The sequence below is a fragment of the Drosophila hydei genome, unplaced genomic scaffold (assembly GCF_003285905.1).
Source record: "Drosophila hydei strain 15085-1641.00,03,60 unplaced genomic scaffold, DhydRS2 tig00000060-arrow-pilon, whole genome shotgun sequence".
Lineage (NCBI taxonomy): Eukaryota > Metazoa > Arthropoda > Insecta > Diptera > Drosophilidae > Drosophila > Drosophila hydei.
The window spans coordinates 2,120,246-2,136,664 of NW_022045656.1; the positions used below are offsets into that span (position 1 = coordinate 2,120,246).

At 37.4% G+C, this 16,419-nt stretch overlaps 1 protein-coding gene across 1 annotated transcript; it reads left to right on the top strand.

Annotated features, from left to right (window-relative positions):
- Positions 1-3,115: 3,115 nt before the first annotated feature.
- LOC111592116 (facilitated trehalose transporter Tret1-2 homolog) lies at positions 3,116-15,469 on the top strand. The gene is made up of 5 exons (XM_023304147.2): positions 3,116-3,417; positions 8,657-8,858; positions 11,253-11,388; positions 11,927-12,135; positions 14,099-15,469. Exons 1-5 carry the CDS (start codon positions 3,404-3,406, stop codon positions 15,191-15,193), a joined length of 1,656 nt encoding a protein of 551 aa, XP_023159915.2. The 5' UTR covers positions 3,116-3,403; the 3' UTR covers positions 15,194-15,469.
- The last annotated feature ends 950 nt before the right edge of the window (positions 15,470-16,419 follow it).

The following is a 16,419-nucleotide window of genomic DNA, read 5'->3' on the forward strand; positions in this document are numbered from 1 at the left end:
GTAAACAAGTAAGCAAAGAGCAAAGATTGATAAAGCGGATTGAACGGAGGTCATCAAAAATAATGTTGCGGCTGGTCAGTGCAGCGAGTGCATAGTACAGTTAATTAGCTGGTAATGAAATCAGCGTATAACCGACTCCGACTGTGGCTGGATAATGCCACAACACCGCCACCAGATAGCAGACAACGGGCATATGCTGGGTGCAGTTGATGCCATGGCTGCAACTGGCAACTGACAACTAACAACTGGCAACTGGCAAATTGGTCAGCAAAAGGTCCTTGACGCTGAGCTTATACATAAATATATATGTAAATATAGTGATTCATATTTTATTAATCTTTAATTTATGTTTGGGTCACATCAATTGAATGTTAAATTGTTTTTACATTTTGGACGACACAAAAAACACACGAAGGACACGCGCACTCTAGTGAGGACCCGCACAAAAAATACGATACGTGAATAGAACGCACGCAGGACTAAAAAGTTTTTATTTAGATTTGATAAATGCAAATCGTTTTTAGAACGCGACTTACACAATTTTAGTTGCAGCACAAACGTTGTATTGAGTTGTTGTCGTTGTAGTTCGTGTTGTTGTGGGTGTTGTTGTTCTTGTTGTTGTTGTTGTTGGTTTATGTGTTAATTGATTGTTGGTTAACATGGGGCAACCGCCTTGGCGCACAATTCGAAAGCAACTGAAAGCACAACGCTAACAGCAGCAGCGAAAGTGACGCCGACGTCGGCATCATTTCCCACCCACACAGAGCGAAGCTTTTGCGTGAGCGCAAAAGAGCTTTTGGCAAGCGCGCGCGCGCCCTTTACCATAAAGTGTATATTTTATAGCAGTGCTGCTGGCAGCGACGCCGGCGTTGCAGCTGCGTTTGATTTACAATTTGATTAACTTGCGCCGCAATTTTCGGCAGAGGCAGCATTCAAAGCTTTTGCTTTTGCTTTTGCTCCGTAGGCGTCAGTGTGTGTGTGTGCGAGTATGTGCCCTATTGTAAATTGGATCCTTGAATATTTATTCGCTTAATTATGTGTGTGTGTGCATGTGTGTCTGTTCAGGATTTGTTGCATATTTTTGTGGGCGAACACAGTTAGGCAAAAAGTGGGCTGTCTAAATAAGCATCAGAGGACGTTCCAAACTAACTCGAGTTTATTTGACAGCCATTAACAAGGATAATTAATGCAGCTTTCTGTTTTAGCTTAGACACACACATATATATATAAACATATTTTTAGCTTCGCACTCTTTCAATCCTCGCCAGCTTTCTCTTTCTCTTTCCATCTCTTTGCCTCTACGCTCAGCATGCGCTGCCATTCAACTAGTCCATGAAACAATTTGGCCATATGAAAAACGCATGTAAGCGTGTTTTTGGCAGTGTGGGTGACCTTCATTTCAACTAACATACACACATATACAAACTCATACCCACCCACAGAAATGTACGCCCCAACACACATTGACACCTTCAAATAAAGTACAAAAAGCTGTCGTTGTCGCTGTGGCTGCCGCTGCCGCCTTTGCTGCTACCTCGACCTAGACACTGAAGGCGACGTTGACGACGACGCTGGCAGCGACAACCGTTAGCTTTAGTGAGTGAGATGCTGCGTTGTTTCACTCTTTCGCTCTGCTGCTCTGTCGCTGTGTGCAGAGACATGTGCTGAAGCTTAGAAGCTAACGGAAACAGTAGGCATCCGACTACGCAGTCCTCTTCGTTTGCTGCGTAGGCGCAGGCGAAACCAGTGAAAGAAGAAGAGGAAGCAACATCAGCAACTACCAGGAACAGCCGTTCGTTAGGGTAAAACTATAAGGCGATTATAAACGAGGCACCAACGGGCGTAATAAAAATTACAAAGCAACTAACGGCTACAGAAACAAAAATTAAAATATAATAATAAGCATACCGTTAATAATTTCATAGAATGAATCAAAAGGGAATCGGTGTAAAACATTTGCTGGCTGCATTAGCTTACTTTACTGCTATGCTTCTTATTATTGTTGTTTTTGTTGTTGTTGTGCAAGGTTATGAATGAAAAGCTTTTTCAATTCAGCTTCTGTTGGCCCTTCGGCAACATTTCCGATTGTGTCGCAGCTAAAAGAGCTTCGCATGGAAAGAAAACCTTGACAGGCCGTTAACAAGGCATTAAAAAGCTCTGCGAAAAGGGGGAGCAGCAGCAGCTGGTTGGCAGACATAACTAAGGCTGACTATTGAGGGATAATTGTTGGCAATTGTGGGCAGACTTTATAGCTGATATATCAATACTCATATGTAAGGTTATACGAACTGTTTAATTTTCACGTCCTTTAAGCTTTTTGATGGGATTTTGTAATAAAATGTCCGACATTGACTGCTATATGTGTTTTATTGTTATTATTATTAATTAAATATGCATTTGAATTGGTTATAAAAGCATTCTCGCATTTGAACTATGATCTTTAAATTGTGAAGGGAAGCTTTTAGCTCGTACACAAACCTCAGAAGCAAGCCGATATTCAGAGAGCGCTACTTAAGAGTTCTGTATGCTAAGAGCATTGATATTTCTCTTTTCGCTTTGAACAGCTGATCAAGTGTTTGCCGGCTAAGCATTTTATAAATACAAGAGCCGAAGACAGAGCGTGAAACAACACGAGACAGCGAGAGAAAGAGCGAGACAGAGAGCGTGAGTTTGCCATATCACAAATGCTAACCGGAACTTTTTTCGCTGCATGCGAGGGATGTCACAGAAGTCTTAATGTAATTATACATTTAAATGAATTGAACTGAATAACATATATAACTAACTTACTTATATGGAACTTAAATAATTGGGTGCAGAGAATAGCCATAATATCTTTCAACTTTTATAGAAAATATGTAAAGAATATATATTTTGATCTAAAATATATCATATACAACTCAAGTCAAAGTTTGTATGGGACTGGACATGTATTTAAATTTAAGTACATTCATTCAATTCAGATGACACTCAGACTACTTCCACTTGCAAATTTTCGCACTGCCCTCGTATTTTTTTGCTTGTGTGCGTGTAAATCGACCAATTGGACGACCGACTCGACGCTCATAAATATAAAGCCGCCTTTGCAAAAATTTTGAAGTCAGTTCGCAGTTTGGCAGCAAAAGAAATCGACGTGAGATCGCGGCGTGTTTACATTAGCAGCGCGTGTTATTTACATTGCTGTGTGTATCCCTCTCTGTGCGTGTGTATGTGTAGTATTTGCGAGTGTGTGTGTTAAGTGTCTGCGTTTATATTTAATGTTAACATCGAATGTGTCTTTAAGTAGCGCATTAAATTAAGTCTCTGACTGTGACTCTGACTCTGACTCTGACTCGGGAAAATCATCGAGTTATATAAAATTTTGCAATTGCGTTTTGCGTGTTCTGACTAAATTAATTACAAAATGAGCAACGAAAGGTAAATGTGAAAGGCGATTTACAACAACAATTACAAGAAATTATTTTCACAAAACACAAAAAAAGTGAACAGACAACTGTTTGCCCCAGTCTGCTCAGCATATTCAACTAAATAGACTTTAAGCCGTGTCTGACAATAACTTTTTTTCATTTCACATTGAAAAAAGATCTCAGTTTTAGGGTACTCGACCGACCAGTTTTGCTTAGTCAGCGCTCACTGTAAATGCTTTGAGCTGCTGATAACACAGCCATATGCTGATGAGTCTGTTCAAAATGTAACAAAAAATATATAAATAATTCAAAATATACAAAACATTTGAATAATCTGTCTAGACTGGGAGCAAATCTATGCATAGTAGATTTTGATCAATTGATTACTTTATAATTATTGCCTAATCTAGAGTTTGACATTGTCGATTTGTTCACTGATAGCTGATAGCAACAAGTAGTTGAGTGTAAATTGTTATGGGACAACCAGATAAGATATTTGTATCTATTCTGTGGAAACAAGACAATCAATTGCAGCGAAACAGCACATGAGAAATGCAGCTATAAATAGAAATTGTTGACTATAAAAAATCGTGAGTGGAGATTGAAAGATTTCCTTGAGCTATACTTTGCATCACTTGAGCAGATATTGAGACAGTTATCTGCGGGATCTGTTTACATGAGATACATTTTCTGTGAAACTCAAGATTTGAGTTCCAGACTGATTTTTTTGATGAAGTGCTGTTCATGTAAAATTATATAAATATTTACTTTATATGTATTCCGATGTATTTGCACAATTTGAAAGAAAAGTATTTCTCTTGCTGAATGAAATTGTATATAAAATATATACCTTTGCCTTCGGTAATAAGGCGAATGTTTCTCAATACCAGTTGAAATCTTATTCAAAAGGCATTAGCACATTTTAAAGCATACAAAAGTACTATCAATATTATTTATTATGATAAGTATTATACAAATATATATGTCAATTCATGGAGCAGCAGTTTCGAAAATCAATTATGCGAACAAAAGTAAACACCATCAAGAGCAGTTTTTTCAGTTTGTTGTCAGGTTAGTTATGCCATGTGTTTCGACTCTGATCAACGATGACTTTCGATAATACAAATTTGTCTATTTGTTGTTTAATAAAAGTACAACTGTCTATCATCCATCAAGATTTGATATCTATCATTTGGTTATAAAATATATTTATTTATTATATTTATTATCTAATACAAATAAGACTATGAGCAGGTCAAAGCCATCTAGACTTTTTTTTGTATATTAAGTGCAATATAATAATAAGTGTAATATATTTGACTTTTTATGAATTTAATAATTAGGTTTTGACTGGAGGTTTTTTAGTATAAAATTAGAATCAAGAATGTGTTACAATAGGTACAATTGGTAGACTAAGGCATGTCAGCTTAGGCAAATATATATATTCTGTATACCATTTATTATCATATGTAAGTCGTATCAATGTTAATAAATAATTGGTTTATTGTAGCAGATGTTTAAGTAGAAGTTTTGAGTATAGACTTTCTGCTGGTTGGTACCCGTGTGGAGTCTTTTGTTACATGTAAGATATATTCCTTTTGCTATATAAATATATATCATTTGTTATTTAAAATAATTTCTAAATTATTTTAAATTTCATTGAATTCATAAATATATGTTTTTCTTAATGATTTTCAAGGATTTTTGTAGATTCTATAATTCACTTAGAAAGCTACGAAAGCAATATAAACGAAAAATGATATTTGGGGAACTTTGATTATTTTGATTTGAAAAGATTTTCATATTGATTTTTAATCTCGCTAAAAAGCTGAGGGTGTCTATAAGGCGATAGCAGCTATTCGCGATTGAGCAAAGATCATCATCTATAGATAGACTGTTTGGTGATCTAACACGCTGTCAAATCAATTCAAATTGATAGAAATTATTGTCGCTGGCGCCAATTGAAAAAATTTGCTAAAAATTCCAGTTTAAGTCACTCGTAATTGGAAAATAAAGGAAATTTTTCTGATTGATAACAACTCGAATGCATTGCAAAACATTGTGAAATTATATTCCTAATTGGATATGGCTTTCGGCCGATTAGTTTTCAATTTATATTGATCGATCTGAAAATGTGTAAGCAACTCCCAAAGACTGTAAAATAATATCTGCAAAACAGAAACATCTAATTGGATACAATTCTAGTTTACGCTGCCTCGTTTGCTTTAGTAATTAACAAATGAATTTGAAGTTGTTAATTAGTGCGATACGGCGAGTTCGAGTATCTACTATCAAACTGCTTTATATATACACACATAAATATACACTTATAAATAATGTTGTACAAATTCCCACGCTGCACAGCAGTTATCTTATCAGTGTAGGCCTTTGGGCAGCGAGCTGTGCAATTTAATTACGCATACGCCGTGTATGGCCGCCATGACAACAACAACAGCTACAGGAACAGCAGCAGCGAGGCGCTAATGACTATGAAATCAATGCGCTTCCATTGTATATATAAATTAATTATGAAGGTACACATGTATATCGCGGCATATATATTTACAGTTGGTCTGCGCTCGCATATTTTTTGATGGCTGCGTAATTGGTTCAATTAGTTTGGCAAGCCGCAAAACAGCTGAAGTTTGACTACTGTAAATATCTCAATATGTCCAAAAATGATATGTATATAAATGTTCGTCTTTTATCAATTGTCTAATTGGTGTGGTCAACACAGAAACTTGTTCGATTCACACTTGAAACACTTCGCTTCCAGCTTTCCCATTGACATCAATCACGCTGTTGATTGATTAACATCGTGTGATTCTTAAATTTGCAGCTTGTGCCATTTACTTGTTTCCAGCAAGCAGATCCTCTCTAATCCATTGTATCAACTTCAACATTGTCATTGAGCTAAATTGGAACATTGAACTGTTTTCTTTATCAGCACTTCCTCAATGTTTCACCGAAACATAACTCTGCACCTCTATTGATAACACAAGTATTTGGGAATTTGACGTGGCTTTGTTTATTTTCTATAATCTTTTATATGCAATTCACGCTTAGTCGTTTATTTGGCTCGGTCAATGCTATAAATGTGCTCAAGGTTCAAGATTGGAGCCTATTGGCCCCTTCGGCGAAACACTTTGTTTCAGAATTTAAATCCTCTTAACAACAATAATTTGTTGCTTGCCTCATTCCTCAGTACAATTTGTTTCCAATTTTATTTATTTAAATGCTTAAATTTCGTAAAGTCGAATGAATAATTTGTGACAGTGTTATTGACATCGTGCCGATCAGGCGTTCATAAACAGTAGAAAAGTACCCAATTCCTGGTAGAAATAAATTCACAAGCATTTCAAGTATACTCGAAGAGAGTCTTAGCGAAGTGTGTCACACGCGCTTCCTTATCATTCATGATGGACAGCTAAAGCAATTCGTGTAGTAAAGAAAACAGGTGAATCAAGGTTAGTTTTGGCTTCGCCTTGGCAACCAAAAGTTATTCGCATCACACGCAGCTGTTCAGCCAAAACAATGCAACAAAATGAAACACAAAAAAAACAATAACAAAAATATTGTTGATAATAATTATTTTCGCCAAGCAAAATAATTACAAAACGCAAACAAAAACAAATAGCGATAAATTAAAAAAAAATGTGACAGCCAATTAGGCAAATCGAACAAAAAAACGTGCCCAAAAAACAGAAAACAAAACGCGCTGCGAAATGCCGCTAAAATTGTTATTGTTTTTTTTTGGGTTCACTTTTGTTGTTGTCTTTTGGCTGTGGCGCCGCATGGCATTTGTGTTTTTTTTTGCTTATCAACCAAAAAAAAGTAAATAAGACAAACGAAATAAAATAAAAACAACAAAACCAAAATTCCGTCACATGGCTTTTGAGCTTGTGACGTATACGCACCGTACGCCGAGTTGGCTAATTGTGTCTGGCAGCTATTGCCTGGCTTTTTGTTGCTGCATTGCATCTGAGTCACCTAAGCAAATACTTACAACTAGAATTTACCCTGATTTACAATCCAGATGATATAAAACTCAAAAATAAAATGGGAAATAATATTCCAAGTCTAGAATACTGAAATAATATATTATTATAGGAAAAGATTGCTGAGGAACATAAGAACATAAATTGTATAAATTTTAATTCTGGTTATTAATTTATATTTATTTAGTAATATTTATTATTAACTAGTGATGCGTAACATCGATATTTATCGATAATAATTAGATTAGACTTAAGCAACGTATGTATATCATTTGAGGAGTTACTGATTGAGGGAGAGGATGAAATGATGAGAAGGGAAAATAGAAAATATTGATGCACAAGTGAATTGTTGCGAGAGATTTTAAGTATTCAAGATTTGACTGATTTTATTATTAAATATCTTAGTCTTATATACCTAAATTACCTAATTGCCTAAGCCTAAGTATAACGAGCTGATTCTCCAATCTGGAGTCTTGCATAAGAACAGATCTGATCTCGATCAAAATTATTTGTAAGTTCTCAGTGCATCCTTTGGCAAGCTTTGCGAACTCACTTTGCTATCAATTCATTCAAGTTAAGTCGTAAAGTTCTTCGAATTCATTACCCTTGAGTGTAGGTCAACAAAATGTTTGCTGCATTTTTTAAAGCTTTGTTTGCAAGTCGCTAGAGGAGGCTCCTTTCGTGCGGAGCTTTGCTATTGTAGGTTGTCCTGTTTGATGGCTTAGCAAGTGTCGACTGCTCGAACTGCAGTTGAATGACATTTAAACCAGTTAAAATACGCTTTAACTTAAATTGCTTATCGAACTGGCTGTTGTTTGTGGAGAACTAATATAAAATATTATAATTGTGTTACCTGAACTTTGATTTGAGTGTGTTATGTGTGATAATTAAATATAGCAATAACAACTGTAAAATATTCGATTTTAAATGAAAATGTAAACCCAATTAAAATTTAAATTAAAATAAAAATAAAAATAAAATCAAATAAATTCGTGACATTGAAAAATGAAAAATATTCAATTTAGGTTTATTAGCTGCTTGCGCCGCTTTCAATAATATCCTTTGCCATATTCTGGGACAGCAGCTGGAATGCTTTTATGATCCTATTAAAGACACAGCATGCCAATAAAACCATTTCACGAGTTGTATCTGTGATGTCAGATGACATCACAATGACAACGAATTGCAGTCTCAATTGATTTGTCAACTATTTAATTGTTATTATTGTTTCATTTATCTTTCTCGACGCAGGGATGAGGAGTACAGCAAAATCGTGCCACAGAAGATGGCATATCATATGGTGCCTGGCTCGGAGTTCCAGTGCAAAGTGCCCATGTCCATGTCGATGTCCATGTCGATGCCGATGTCGATGTCGTCGCACAAGGTGCGCAAATTGTCGACCATCGATGAGCAGGATTACGATGCGGCCAATCGTCGAGGCATGATTAATCAGGTACAATAAATACTATGAAAAAAAACGAAAAAAATATGCTTGCTTCCAAGAAAAACAGGTTTGGGAGCCGATTTACCTCTTCTTCAAACAACTTGCAAAAGCTTTAAGCTCTCTCAGGATGATTAACTTTAAGAGAGAGTCGCGCTCTTTCGGTGCTCTGCTTTATAGCAACTTTTATGGGCTGTCCTTGAAAATGAAATTCAGTTGAATTGAACAGCTTTGCTGTTGTCAGCAGCAGCAGCAGCAGCAATAGGAGTAGGTGTTGCAGCAGCAGCAGCTGGTTTGAGGTACAGCAACTTAAGCAGCTCAAAGAGTTCACGTGGGCATTGCGATAATCCAGTCAAGGAGTTAAATAGCTGCGCATTCTAGCAAATTGCACCTGTTCTAGTCAGTCACTAAAACAGACAGATGCCTGTTTAATAGCTGCAAATAAATAACAAAAACAAATACAGACAGAAAAGAACAGATTTCAGGTGCCAATTAAGCCCCTTCGTAGTAAAAATGTTCAGATGTCCATCAAAGTTGACAGCATTACAGTGAAGCCGAAATGCCGCTGTTTCCACTCCAAAAAACCATAAATCAATCAAACTATTTATAATCACACGCAGTCGCAGGGAATCATAAATCAATTGATTGCAGATATCAGTCCATTATATAATATTTATAACTATGAAAACTATTTGGAGCTGACTTGTGAGTCAAGCAGTAATTTAATCATTTTCGGTTCAGCTATATCTATCTCTTTCTCTCTTAGATTTATCATCGAACTTGATTGAGTTTAGCTTTATATTTGAATAATTTGTTATTGAACTATTTCGTGCTTCTTTTCCCTTTGTCTGTCTCTCTGTCCCATCTACTATTTTCCTCCCTCTCTCTCTCCCTCTTTATCACTCTTTGGGCTCTTATTGTCAATTCAAGCAACAATTCAATCATTTAGGGTTGAACTCTCTCTCTCCCTGTCTCTTTTCATCTATGTAAATCTATCTCTTTCTTACTCTCAGATTTTTCTCCCTCACCATGGCTGTATCTATCTACCTACCCTACCCTAGCATTCTCTTTCTGCAGATCAATCATTCTAGATTGCAAGGTCTTCCCCGTCATTCACTTCTCCCTCTCTCTTGCTCTTTCTGTGACCTCAGCCTAACATAGTGAACAGCCTCTAAAGCCCTTAAATCTTACAATGTATATTTAAAGAGTAAATTAATATCTAATCAGGCATAGCGAATGGAAGCTATGCCTGATTAAATATTAATAAGAGGAGTACTTTAGGTGTTTCACCACATCTTGGAAAAGAGTTTGCGAAGTCAAGGCCAAACCGCTTCTAGCTTTTCTCTTCTATCTCTTAACCAATTACGCCAATTACTAGCCATGACGATGTTTCGCACAAGCTAATTGTGAAGGACACAATGATAAGATATAAATATAAATATGACACGGAGCCCATGTGGAAGACATGTGACGTAAATTAAGGCGAATGAAATTCGACGTCACAAATGAATGCTGAATGCCTACGAGAGTGCATATTCGATTGCTTTCTGGCAGATTTGAATGACAGGCACGCAGACATGCAGAACAAGTGTGTTTTGTTTCTCCGGCATAGATCGTTTATCACTATTGATACCTCAAGTGGAAAGCGGGTCAGTTGCATGTCAATCGCTGCTTTAATTGCAACGTGTCGCAACTTCAATTGCCGCCAATTGCTCGTCTTCCAATCAAATCGACATAAACTTGCAACAAAGTCGCTTCCCCATTCAATTAAGTGTCAATTGCAGTTATTGGCTCCATATCTCTAATAATGAACTGTAGCTTCATATGCTCTTAGTTTTGATAGATATATATATCAATGCATACAGATATGTATAATGAATCAATAAAGTTTTCTTCTGCTTCATTTGACGTTTCTTTGGCATCTTAAGAATCATTTAAAGTTGCATCTATTTATAGATCCATACATCTATTATTATTTTGTATTCATTTAATATAGCATTTTATTAGACTTATTTATTCAACTGAGCTCGGGTTTGCTCTTTATACATTGTAGTCAATAATCCAAATAGCTGGTGATAAAATGGATTCCTCCCATATGCCTGGCCGATCCTATTTAGTATATAAAAACTCTCATGAAACATACATAAATTTGGAATACTCCTCATTTTGATTTTAGATTTTTCTGAATTGGCTTTTATAACATTCTTAATTGCTTTTCCAATGTCTTCATAAAACATTTAAAATCGCTTCAAGTTCAAATCAGTTTGCAGCCTCGCTAAATACGGCTTTTATTTCCATAAATATTCTCTATATTTTGAGCTTGTATTTTTATATATTCTATATGCTTGTCTGTCTATATACTATTTGAATAATTTTGAATTGATATTTCTTTTTATCTCCAAACAGATTCTATCCACTTGCGCTGTTCTTTTGCTCTCTGCTGGATGTGGCATGCCCATTGGCTACTCAGCGGTTCTGTTGCCGCAGCTCAGCTTGAATTCGACGGAGGTGCCCATAGATGTTAGCACTGGATCTTGGATAGGTAATATTGCACTTACGATAATAGAGCTAAATATATAGTGCTAAATAGGTATATCTTTGGTTAAAGGTATCTATCTATCAGTTGAATACCCTTAATCGTATATCAAAGTCAAATACAATGGATATTCGATATTCCATTCACTTTTGTTTCCTTTTCTATTTGTCTATCTATATATTAAATATATAATATAATAATATATATAATATATATATAAACTCTCTTAGTAGCAGTACTGAAGTTCTAAGGACAAATAAATTAAAACTTTTTAGTTTCTTCTAAACAATACAAAGACTTTTCAGCTGTAGTCAGTGAAATCATTATGATAGCTTGATGAAACTTAAAATAATGAATTTATTTCGCTGCAGTTAAGGAATTTTTATGACTTTGCAAATAATTAAAAAAATAGTAAATATACAAAAAGGCAATTTAATTTAATTGAAAATAGTTTTCAGCTAATGATTTTTGATCGCACTCTAATTGATCTAATTATATGTTAACTATATTTCATCTGTGTTTACACCTTCTTTACTCTTCACAGCCAGCGTACACAGCTTGGCCACGCCGTTTGGCTCGCTAATCTCTGGACCACTGGCCGATTACTTGGGCCGTCGCAAGACGCTGCTGGTATCGGTAATACCCCTGTTCCTGGGCTGGAGCACAATGGCTATGTCGAACTCGGTGAAGGCTTTGATATTTGCGCGTTTCCTCTGCGGCTTTGCGACTGGAATTCTGGGTGGACCCGGTCAGGTAATAAAGGCTGACCAATGCCAACATCGCAAAGTTCATTCACTTGACACATTAACCAGATTAATACACATGCATATGGCATAAGTCCACAGCCCTGATACCCCAGCAGGAATTGTTGTGCTGCAAACGCCGCAGACAAGTATGTGACAAAAAAGCAAAACACAGCTGCCGGCTGTCGCTTGTCGCTTGTCGGCTGTCAGCTGCCTGTCAACTGCTCACTTAATTCCATTGTTCCGACTACAATCGAGTGCTCTATTGTGTCGTATGTTAATCCATAATACGACGTCTCGCTCTCTCTGCCCTGTCTCTGTGACTCGTCTAAGTGAGCAGCTCAATTTTCGCACAGCCGGCATTTGTTTATTTATCTTATGGATATGTCCATGACTTATCAAGCGGCCAAAATGATAACGAAAGCGTCTTCCAAATGCGTCGCAGTCCATTTGCATTAGCAAATCGCTTTCCGCACACACAACATCAAGTTCCGGATTCTTGACCTTAGTCTATAATAAGTTTGTTGTTGCCAGCTGGGCGCAGGCATGGACCGAGCGGGGGTGGTTGCGCCCCCAAACAAAAACTTGTTGCGCGTGTGCCTCGAAAAAGTATTTCATTAATTGTCGTCTGCGGCAGTGGCTGAAGATTTATGATTTTATGATTAAGCTTCAGATTATGTTGATATAGCTGCTTGATATTTTTGTGACCCTGTTTGCCATTCAGCTTGATCAAATTGTTGTTTATACACCACAGAGAGCGGCTGCTCCACCATTAAGGGAAAGCTTTTGTCGTTTGTGGACTTCTCGAGAACTTGTGCGAGGTCAAGGTGGGTTGCGCATTCTCTACTTCCAGGAATTAGTCACGAGCTCAGCTCGCCTAGTTGTGGCAACTACATGATTTAATAGTTACTGCTGTTATGAAAGTAGGCGATAGTAAATAGCACTTGCGTCTAGTTTTCGATTCCCAGCGAAGCAGCTGACAGTTAGTTTGACCTATTAAGAGAGGCTTCTCGGCCGTGTTTTATCAGTTATCAGTCGAGTCGTGCCATTCATATTGAGCTTCAATTCATAATTAGCGATTCATTCATTCAATTGAGCTCTACACCTAGATTTTAAATATCATTTTGATTGACCTATTCAGCTGTCAATGACTAGACGAAACTATAGATTATGATTATGAATGTAAAACTAGTTACTGCGGACTGAGTAAAGTGATTGATTCGGAAACAATCGATTGAACTTAGTCCCCAAATTGAAATAGAATTCTCGTTTATCAATTGAAGTTAACTCATTATAATGAACATGATATGGCTTTCTATCACAGGCAGTACGTTTGACCTAGTTCCTTTGTCAGGAAGTCTCGCACTTGCGTCACTCAATAGATCATACTCTGCTATAACTCGGAAGAAAATGCAAAGGAACAAGGCAACATGGATAAACTATTTCATAGTCGTTTATGATGCTTGTTGTGGGTAATCATTATATGATAATTGTCCTGCTTCGCTAGCCAATGCACATTATGTCATGAAAGCTATAGATCAAAACTAGGTCGGCCACTAAAGAGAGCATCTGTCATTGTCCCTCATCATATCCTGCAAACGTTATGCAGAAAAAACAGGTTGAGTCATTGAAAATTAAATAAAACTGCAACATAATTTTTTAAGCGCGCTGGATCAGAATCCGAAGCCGTATAGCATATAGCCCTAATACTTCAGGTGTTCGATATATACCAAAAGTGCAAATTTATAATATTTTGACTAGATTTTTGGTGCTGAAAAAACAATAATTTTAGCAGAAAACTGAAGGAAAATTGAAAGCTGCAAATTTGATCCTCGCTTGGTTCGCTTATAGCTTATTCTTTATCATTGACATCTAGAAGAGGATACATCCCATAAGCTCTTCTACATTCTTCTGATATTTACCAGAAAGTACTAAAATTTTCATAAATCCAATTAATCTTTCTTCCCAATCAGGTGTACATAGCCGAAACAGCTGAGCCCAATCTGCGCAGTCTGCTCATTGGCGCTCCGTATGTGGCCTATTCCTGTGGCATTCTGCTCGTCTATTCGCTGGGCACCGTTCTGTACTGGCGCGACGTGGCTTGGTGTGCCAATATCTTACCTGCTTTGGCTGTCATCTCCATTTACTTCATACCGGAGACACCAGCTTGGCTTCTGCGCAATCGACACGATAAGCGGGCGCTGCAGGCGCTCACTTTTCTGCGTGGCAGCGAGATCACCGCCCAGAAGGAGCTGAACGATATGAAGGTTCGCTTGGAGAAGGAGCGCGCTACGACCAACACGAATGAGAACATCTTTAAGCTCTGCTGCCAGCGTGTGGCCATTAAGCCGCTGTTCATTGTGGTTGTCTTCTCGCTGCTGCAAATGTTCTCCGGCACCTTCATCGTGATCTTCTATGCCATTGACATCGTGTCTGAGTTCGGAGCTGACTTCGATACGAAGCAGGCGGCCATTTGGACAGCGGCTGTGCGGGTGGTCTGCTGCATGATCTTCTGTGGTATCTTGATCTTTGTGCGCCGACGTCTCATCATGATCCTCTCGGGCATTGGCTCGGGCGTCTTCTGCCTGGCTCTAAGTGTGTTTATGTATATACGTATGGATCAGCCCAAGATGCCTTACGATGTGCTCGTGGCTGGTGGCTGCCTCCTCGGTTACATAGTGTTTAATACGGCTTTGATGGTAATGCCGGGCATCATGATCGGGGAACTGTTTCCCGCACGTATTCGTGGGCGCACGGCTGGCGGAGTATTTGCCTCGATGAATGTGGCTCTTTTTATCTTTGCCAAGGGCTTTCCGGCGCTCCAGGCGTTTCTGAAAATGCGCGGAGTCTTCCTTGTGTTTGCCGCCTCCAGCTTTCTGCTGACAGTATTCATGTGCCTGTTCCAGCCGGAGACAAAGGGTCGTAGTCTGGAACACATCGAGGACTACTTCAATGGTAACAATTGGCTCTGGCTGAAACGCGATCGTGGCTACAAGACGGTCAAGCTGCTGCCACTGGAACCGCTGGTTGAGAATCGCCCACTGCAGCGCAATGTAGAAAATGCCTAAGCATAGGATTCTTTTTTATTTAGTTTTTAAACAGGACTCAAAGATTCCATAATTTGTTAGCTAGTATTATGCGTAGCTTCTAATTACGTTGGAGTACCTCGTAGCAGTAATCTTAGTGCCTTTCCAGTGTTCCTCAGCAACTCCTATATATCACCAAAAACAAATATTTTGAACTCAATTTCTGTTAATTTAACAAATGTGATTTTTGCAATTATGCATTAGATTTTTAAAGTCTCGACATAGAATACATATGCCTTATTTGTACGATAATATGATTAGCGATAAAAATAAAATATTAGCAATAATCTGATGTGGTTTTAAATTTATTGCGCCAAATGAATGCCTCAACGCAGCCAGCTTCAAGGTACATGCAGCTTAAACTATCGGCTTGCCGCCACAAATTGGTTGTTTTTTCTAACTAAAGGCACACTTGCTTCATTTGTCTAGCCCAACCTTGTTTGTCTTTATTAAGTTTGTAATGTGCGCATTGTGCTTTAAAATTGAATATTTAAGTTAAATGATGGTTTGTTTCACTTAATTTTTCACTTAATTGGTGCTGCCAAGCTGTTTTTTCTCATTTGAATGTCGGCTATGGGGGTGCGCTGCCAGACTGTTTGTTTTATATAGACTGTGCTTCGTTAGGTATGTTCGGATTATCCGACCGCCACAGTTTCGTTAAAGCTCAACGATAAAGCTCTTAAAGCTCTGCTCAGTTTTCAGCGCACTTTAGCAACTGCTGAATTTATTTTTAAATAATTATAACGTTCGTTTAAAGATTATTAGTGTTTAAAATATACAGATTTCAAAACGTTTCTTTAAGAAATACTTAATGGAACGAATATATAAATGAAAGAAATTACATATATTACAGATGAGTTTTAAATCTTTCGTTTATATCAATATTTGAAATTTGTATATTTTCAATTCGAGTTTTTTTTAATGTGCAATTGCAATGGCCTATCATACTCTAGTAATTATGTAATTTGAAATATGCTGGACAATAATTATCAAGGCTTTGACCTGCTCCTTCTTTTCGTTTTGTCCAGAAGTAACCCCATTGTGAATGCGGGCACTCAACTTCCAACTTACGTACAACTACTCTATACATTACGTAAAATAAAAATGCCCCACGTGATGTTTAATTTTTAATAGACTTCTCAGCGGCAGTCGAGTTGAACTTTGAAATTAAAAAAAAAAAATACAGAACTGGGCGTGCATGCATATTT

What these genes read in the sequence shown, in the direction of transcription:
- LOC111592116 (XM_023304147.2), top strand. An exon ending in GTCGAGGCATGATTAATCAG is followed by an intron (nt 8,859 to 11,252) that starts GTACAATAAATA and finishes ATCTCCAAACAG; the next exon opens with ATTCTATCCACTTGCGCTGT. An exon ending in TAGCACTGGATCTTGGATAG is followed by an intron (nt 11,389 to 11,926) that starts GTAATATTGCAC and finishes TACTCTTCACAG; the next exon opens with CCAGCGTACACAGCTTGGCC.